Source organism: Mirounga leonina, unplaced genomic scaffold (genome assembly GCF_011800145.1).
Source record: "Mirounga leonina isolate KUSES-001 unplaced genomic scaffold, KU_Mleo_1.0 Mir_127, whole genome shotgun sequence".
NCBI classification, from domain to species: domain Eukaryota; kingdom Metazoa; phylum Chordata; class Mammalia; order Carnivora; family Phocidae; genus Mirounga; species Mirounga leonina.
Window position 1 is genome coordinate 71,008,014 of NW_023270316.1, and position 8,293 is coordinate 71,016,306.

The following is an 8,293-nucleotide window of genomic DNA, read 5'->3' on the forward strand; positions in this document are numbered from 1 at the left end:
TTTAGGATTCATTAATAGTACATTTTATGTTTAAGTCATTTGCATCCTGTTTTAACCTTTTCCAAACCGTCAGGATATCTCTAAAATGGGAACTTTTGAGCAGCATCGTAAAAACACATAAAATGATCGTTTGAATGTTTTCTCTTAACTTTGTTACAGTTGACAGTGTTTAAAACATTTGCATCAGTATGGATTCACTGATTTTGTATGTTTTTAGGGACGCCTCTTTAATGGCAATGAGACGGCGAATCAATGGCTTAGGTCCAGAGGAGATCCGTGCACTTTCTAAAGAGGAACTTCAGATGCCTGTTACCAAAGGAGACTTTGAATTGGCTCTTAAGAAAATTGCTAAGTCTGTCTCTGCTGCAGACTTGGAGAAGTATGAAAAATGGATGGTTGAATTTGGATCTGCTTGAATTTCTGTCAGCTCTTTCATTTCTGGTATTTTTACTTATAAAATGTGAAGAAATTCCCTGCAGTTTTTTTTAAAAACAGGTTTAGAACTTTTCATTGGAGAGATGTTTCCCTTAAAGGCAAAAAACCTAAAACCACAAAGAATATAAATGTAGTTGGGAAAGAAGGAAAGCTTACATAGGGAGCCTGATAGTCTCCATCACCGGGCTTTGTGCCGGTACTTCCACGTGTTCACGCGTTAATATTGCACGTGCAAAGCGGTGTGCAGGGAGGCCGAAGAGCGATCAGTATGCTCTTGTAGAAGCTTGTTTACAAAAGGGTTAGAAGGACCTCTCTTTCTCACTTGCATTTGTTGCTTTTTGTTTTTTTCTATTCTTCGCTCTGAGCGTGAGGGACCCATGTATGTTGACTTTTAACATCAGGACTGGGTTTGTGTCAAATTCATTATTGTTAAAAATGATAGTTTTGAATTAAATAATGAATTTGTTAGTGAAACCTTTAGAATTTAACTCTTACTGTCACAGTCTGTCATATAGTTGAATTTTTACCCTCTGTTCCCCCACCATTTCTTCTATTAGCTATTTATTCATTTATTCAGCTTTATGATCTCCTCAAGCCTTGTGGTCTTTGAAGCGTTTTGTCAGGTTGTTTCTCTGGTTTTCAGTATTTTTTGCTGGTACTTATGTTGGAAGGATGGGAAAAATATTATTATTGCATAAGAAGCATTTCTTCATTCTTGAATTCTAGGTTTGTTTTCACTTTTCTATCAATACATTCAAATGGATAAGTCCTTTATTTTCCTCAGCTCTAACAATGTTTGATTTTTGCTGAACTTGACTTTCATATTCTAAATAAATACTTTGATATTCTAAGGAAGTCCACTCTCCTGTGGCTAATGCAAAACAAACAACAAAATCTTTATAGTTTTCCAGACAGCTAGTTTAACAAAATAGCATTGTCCATAATAAGTGATGTTCATTTTAAAATTTTAAAAGTATTCCTTGTCTAGGTTGAGAACTTGTACACTACAGTAAGATTAGGATAGAAATCTGACATACACATTGAGTTCGGCAGGAATTAGACAATAAAAAGAGGCCAGAAAAAGTAGATGGCATGTAGGATATCCTGGTGTTCATTTTTTTAAATTACATTTATCCCATTTGGGTTGGACAGCCTTTGCTTTGGATAGTGATGCTTTTTAAAATTTGTATTTGATGCTGTCTTCAATTCTCAGTTTTGGAGAGCACCCAGCTGGTTTAAAACTAACAATAATAGAACTTTTTAGACACTTAACAAAAAAACTCTTAGTATCTTGCTTTGAAAGATTTTTTTCCCTATTAAGAATTATATAATTTTCAGATAACTTAAGTCTGATTCTAGACTTTAGGATTTTATATAATGCTATAAATTACCCCCCTTTCCTCTGAGAAATAGTTGATAAAAGTGAAAATCGTAAGACATCATGATTTTATTTTAATTGAATGAATTCATTTAAAACATTGAAGTAAGTTTTCTTTTATTCATTAACTTTTTAAATAAAGAAATAAATGATCACATTAAGATAATCTTGCAAACTGTTGCCATCCAGTAACATATTTTTTTTCCCTGAAGTCCCAGGGGCAGCCATTAAAACGTGTGTTTTGATCGCTAAAACTTGTTAGACTGTTTTTCTAGGTTTTGTGTTATTTGCGTTGGCATATATTTCTTCTTTTTAAAATTCTTCATGGGTAATAATATGGTAATTGTGATTTTTAAAAATTATCAGTTAAGTAGTATTTGGACACTCAAGCTTCGTAGAAGCTTATTTTTGCTATGATGGTGAATCGGGTGTGCTTTTTTAATTATTTATTGCCCTCATTTCTCATTTGGCTCTGTCAGTGGATGGTGATTGCTTTGTATTTCTTAACCCCCTTAGAGGATCCTGAGGAGATTGCTCAGGTGTTCCAACCAGGCTTTACTGTACATTGTATGTACGCTGTCTTTATTGCAAGGCAGTGTGTTGCCTTACCCAGAATGAGAAAATTGTTGTGTTTTGCTTTGTTTTTTTCTATGTTGCATTATCAAATACTTCATCTGAAAACATGAGTGTTTTGGGCTCTGCAACACAATGAGGTTAGGACTGAGTTTTATACAGTTCTGTCTTGCAAATATCAGATAGTTCCTTCGTTCAGCAAATTTATATTGGTTGCTTACCATGTACAAGACCCTCGGGCGGGAGCTCTGTGGCTTACAAAGTTGGACCAGGCTGTGCAGTTCTGACTGGGCACTTTCTATAATTACACTGTGTGGCTTCTGGATCCAACTAATGAAACAAGTTCAGATCTTAAAAGGAGAGGCACAGTAATCTGTGTGTGCTTTGGAAAGATAATATATACAGGTTTTTCTCTTTTTCTTCTTTAAATCTGTTTTAAAATAAGTTTCTTTGAACAATGTAATTATAATAGATCCGGTGATTTTCACGAACTATTTCCCGAAGTTCATGTTTATTGTAAACATGTACACATGTAATTATGGTAAACATTTTGCTCTTATAATCACTTTATTTTTTAAAGGAACTTAGTGTAGATGAAATGTACCAGACAAATGGCTTTTAAATGTAGGCTGAAACCTAGAAATCCAAGCAGGAAAACAGACAATGGCATCACAGACTTCCATCTTCTAGTCAGTAGCAGTGTAGACCTTCTAGCGTGATCAAAATACACTTTGGACTTGGACCTCTATCTCCAGAAAAAGCAAGGCAGCTTGGAAGAGGAAATGTGTTGTGGTCTAGCTGCATAATTAGGGGCTTCAGTTGAGCTCCTGAGATTGCAGTTTTTATGATGTGATATTTGACTGTCAAAGTATAGGCTGAAACCACTAATTACTCAAAAAGTGAGCAAGCAAATGTCTGGTGAATCTACTATGAACAAACATACAGGTACTTAAAGAAAAAAAGCGTGTTTACAGCCCCAGTGTACAATATAACGCTCACTCTTTCACTTGGCTATATGTAGCCTGACTCTGTTGAATGTGAAGTTATTGATATTCTTTAGGTTTTGCACAGCTTGAGTTTGTGTGAACTCCTGCACTGGAAGTTTTTTGTACTATATGCTGTTGAATTTAGATGAGAATTGTAAAATGGTAGCCAGTTGGCATAGTTATGTTTCTCTCTCCTCCACCCTACCTGGAGGTAAAGTGAAGGACTTAGGCAGGTATTTCATACTGTGTGGGCTTTGGCACCTTCAGTATTATCTTGACTATTGAGTCCTTTTTGTGTAATAGTAGATCCCCACTCTTTCTTTTGTCTTAGTGATAAATCACCTTAGCCTATATCCTGTGTGATAGGCATAAAACGTTAAGGATATTTGCTGGCCTTTTCCGAGAAAGGGCCACATGAACTTGAATGAAACCTTTTTTTTTTTTTTTTTTTAGCATTTTTTGTGTCTTTTGTTCCTTAACTGTTTTGATTTTATGATTTTTTTTACATATCACTTAATCTGTGATGCACATAATATTTATGTGAATCTAAAAATCTGTCACAATAGAGAAGAATAGCAATTACAGTTGGAGGGCTTGTTAGGGAATAAAAATATTTGAACCCCAAATGTTATATTCTCATCTCCACTAATTACATTTGCAGAAAAAAGCTAAAAACTCCGTTAATTACTATATTTACTTATTTATACTTTAAATTGGGCTTTATTTAATTTTTAAAGGCTATTTGCTTTTAATATTGTTTCTTAATGCAGAAAGCACTTTAAAAATAAAATCCCTAAGATAATAGATACATTTTTAAACATTCACAAATTAACAGTAATTCTTGAGATGTTTACTAGGTTTTTTGGCTCCAGACAACTCTTTAACCCAGTGGTATTTCTAAATTTCCAAGTGACTTCTTAATAAATAAAGGAAAACTAATAAGGTAATGTCATTTATTCTTTTTATTTTACCATTCTCATGTCTTGATCAACCTTATTTCATGTATGTCTATAAATAACCTGGATACTGCTTTGTCACCGGCAGTGTGTAGGTTTTATACATTTGGAAGTTTGGCACAACAAATAGGGAATTAGTATAGAGGTTTTCTTCCTGTAAAAGGGCTTCCACTTGATTTTGTGCTCATAAAATGCGCTTTCATTTTACAACCTCTGAAATGACCAAATATTGCCCTTTGGAAAACCTGAATCTTTGCACTTGTTTTTTCCAGAGTCTACCTCAGTTAACCAGGCATAGTTTTAGGAGGAAATGAACTGAAACCATATTTAAATTCTGTTCATCATCTATGCAGATTTGTTTAAGTACTTCCTTCTCACTCCTCTTGCCCTCCTCCCCCCAACTACCTTTTTTTTTAATCTTGAATTTTTTATTTAAAATATTTGCCTTTGCAAAGCTATCTATTCCAAATTAAGCCTCTGTGAAATGTCTGGATGATTCTTTCTCTTTTTGGTGTGGCTTCATTATTCGGATGTGTTTCATTTCAAGGAGCAGTTTCAAACATGACACACAGTCCCTTCTTTTCTCATAGCTTCATAAATGCAAACTAATGTGATAACAGTAAAAATCTTGGAATCTAACTATTCTTGTGTCTATTCTCTAAAAATCCATGTATTTTATGAAAACACACAGAAATGGACATAGGTCTATTCATGTGTTGGTACGGCAACAGGGAGTCGCCTTCAGTTACCGTTGTGTGGATGGTTTCCAACAGATCATTACATGCTAAGATGGTTTGTGTATGGTTATGATTTTTGTTTCGGTGTTTGTCTCTCAGTATTTTGAACCTAATTCAAAGAAGATGACGTTTCTAAATTGTACTTCTTAAACGTTCTTTTTCTTACATTTTGTGCTGCTACCTTGCTAGTCTCATGAGCTTAGTTGTCTTTGTGCATAGGTTATAATTTGGTAATAAATTTCTAGAGTGTTGCTTGTTGGTGTTTTCTTTGTGGTCCCTATTTGATCTACACTTGCTGGCACCAGTGAGAGTGACAAACCCCTCACTAGTAAGGAATGACTTTTCCCAGAGTTTCCGTTCTTAAAAAAATCACATATTGTAAACCTGACCTTTTGTGTTTGCCATGCATTATACTGATAATTTCAAGTTTGATGCAGGTAAGATAAGAGTGGCTTTTTAATTAATTCTAACAGGTTTAATAAATACACTTGCCTTATGTGTCTAACACATTGCAAAATGGATATTCCATATGGTGAATTTTCCAGATGATTGTATCTTATGGATCTCCCAAAACTATTTTTTTAATTCATAGACTTTATTTTTTTGAGCTGTTTAGATTTACAGAAAAATTCAACAGCGAGGAGAGTTCTTCCTCCCTCCTCTGCTCCCCTCCACGCTTCAACCCCTTTTATTAATATCTTGCTTTAGTGTAGTACACTTGTGATACTTGAATCACTATTGGTACATTATTATTACATTATTACTAAGTACATAGTTTACATTAAGGTTCACTCTGTGTTGTACAGTTCATTGGGTTTTGATAAAAGTACCATGTGGTATATCTGCCATTACAGGATCATACAGAATAGTTCCAGTGCCCTAAAAATCCTCCTGGCTCTGAGTGATTTTTTTTTTTTTTTTACACTGTCTCTGTAGTTTGCCATTTCCAGAATATTACATAGTTGGAATCCTACAGTTACTTAACAATTTGCACTTAAGGTTCCTCCATGTCTTTTTGAGGCTTAATAGTTCATTTCTTTTTGTCTGTTACATGGATGTTCAAGTCTGTTTGAAGGACATCTTCGTTGCTTACAAGTTTTAGAAATTGCTATAAACTGCTGTAAACGTTCATGTGCGGTTTTTCGTGTGGACATAAGTTTTCAACTCATTTGGGTAAATACCTAGGAGTGTGATTGCTGGAATATATGGCAAGAGTGTGTTTAATTTTCTAAGAAACTGCCAAACCGCATTCCACAGTAGCTGTACCATTTTGCATTCCCACCAGCAATGAATGAGTGTTCCTGTTGTCCCACATCCTCTCCAGCATTTGGTGTTGTCAGTGTTCTGATTTTGCCACTCTAATAAGTGTGTACTGGTATAACATTGCTGTTTTAATTTCCAGTTCTCTAATGACATGTTGAACATCTTTTCATATGCTTATCTATTTTTAGTTGGCTTTTATTGAAACCTTGCTAGACTGTATCATACTTGTTCTCTGACTTTGTAAGATAGAGAATTTGAGCTTAACCTTTTCTTTGTGATTCAGAGTTATCCTTAAGATACGCTACCCTCAGCAGCTAGCGGGGGTGGGGGGCGGGGGGGTGGGGAGCAGGGCTTTTCTGCCTGTCACTAAATGGTCTTTGAGTTTTGGTGTTTGCTCTAATAGCATTTTTACTCTTCTGTTATCAGGCTGACAACCTTTATTCCTCTTCCAGTTCCTACCTCCAGTCTGTAGTGAACCCAGTGAAATAGTCATTAAACGGCTTGTTAGAATTATGGGTAAATTAGGGGTATAGCCATTTGGGGCTGAGGAGTAGTAGGAAGCTGCTCAGTCTTAGAGCTTTAGTGCTTTGTGTCATTTCTCTAGACTGTGGCCTTTTTAGCTTTATCTTTGGTTCCCAGAAGTGTTCCTGGTAGACCCAAGTGTGAAGTAGATGTTTATGCTTGATTATATTGTCATGTTCGTCGTATGATATTTATAGCCGGAAAGCACCTAACATCAGTTTAATTCCATGGCCCTGCCCTTCTTTCTGTGACCATTACTGAAGATTTGATCTGTTAAAGCCTATCAAGGTAAAGAATTAGTAAATGGAACAAAAAAATAGGAGACATTTGTGGCGAGAGCCTTCCCACTCGCTTCAGTCCTTGCCACTTTCTCCAGTGCTGTCTGGTGATGTCATGTGATGTCATGTGGTGACTGGCTCGTATGGTGGAGCATACTTGAATGTTGGGGTGTTTGCCCAGAGAAGCCAGGGATGTAGTTGGAAACTGTGAGGGAAGGTATAAGCATTGCTTGGCCAGTGTCAGCTGCTGCCTTGCAAATGGGTAGGCAGAGAGGGTAAGCGGGGGCTCTCATCAGGCTCGGATTCTGGAGGCTAGGGCCAGTGTGCTTTCCTCCCTCCCTGGCTGGACATGACCTCAGGCCGCTGCAGCTGGCCCGGACAGATACAGGGATTCCCCCAGGATGTGTCCAGCTCCTTGCCCACCACCGCTGCTCCTGCCACACCAGGACACGTGGGAAAGGAATCAAGGGAGAGGAGCAGTGTGTTCGGTGGCTACTTCCTATCCTCTTTATGATCAGAAAAGTTTATGGCCAACTCTTCTCTAGTTTTAATTTTTCTAAGGTCATCTCTGGACCTGTCATGTAAGTTTTGAGAGATGTTCAGCAGCAACCCAGAGCAAATGAAATTGGGAGCAAATGACATGGTGCAGTCCTCTTATCTTACAGGTGAAAGACCCGAACCCAGGGAAATTTTATGATGTGCTTTCAAGATCACATTTTGAACTGGGCAATAAGACTTGTATCTATTTTTGATCTTGAAGAATGCTGCAGATAAGCTTTAAAGAAAGTAAACCAGACAGCAAAAACGTTTCTTAAGGACCTTTAAGCCTCTGAAGCATGATGCCAATACAGCGCATTCACCCAAGTTAGTGATAGCTCATAAGAAATATAAGATAAATTGATGTTATAGATTGGAACTAACATTTATAATGTTTGCTACGTACTAAATACTTTACCTTATTGCTTTATTAAATCTGTACATTAGCTGTAAGATATACCATTACTCTTTCTGCAGAAGAGGAAACTGAGCTTTAGAGAGTGACTTGCTCTAGTCATTTGGCCCCTAAGAAGTGGAAGAAGGAATGGAATTAGGTCAGTTTAGTTCCAGAGCCTATTTCTTTGTTTGCTGTATTGCAAGATTACTTTTAACAATGTAAACGCAAAAG

At 36.5% G+C, this 8,293-nt stretch overlaps 1 protein-coding gene across 7 annotated transcripts in view; it reads left to right on the forward strand.

The window, feature by feature from the left end:
• KATNAL1 (katanin catalytic subunit A1 like 1) overlaps window positions 1-5,316 on the forward strand; it is a 77,580-nt gene extending 72,264 nt beyond the window's left edge. For all 7 annotated transcript variants that reach the window (XM_035003605.1, XM_035003607.1, XM_035003606.1 and 4 more), the window contains one exon: window positions 218-5,316. In XM_035003605.1, coding sequence (XP_034859496.1) covers window positions 218-416 — 199 coding nt within the window. In that variant the 3' untranslated portion in view covers window positions 417-5,316. The remainder of the gene's footprint in view (window positions 1-217) is intronic.
• Window positions 5,317-8,293: the final 2,977 nt, after the last annotated feature.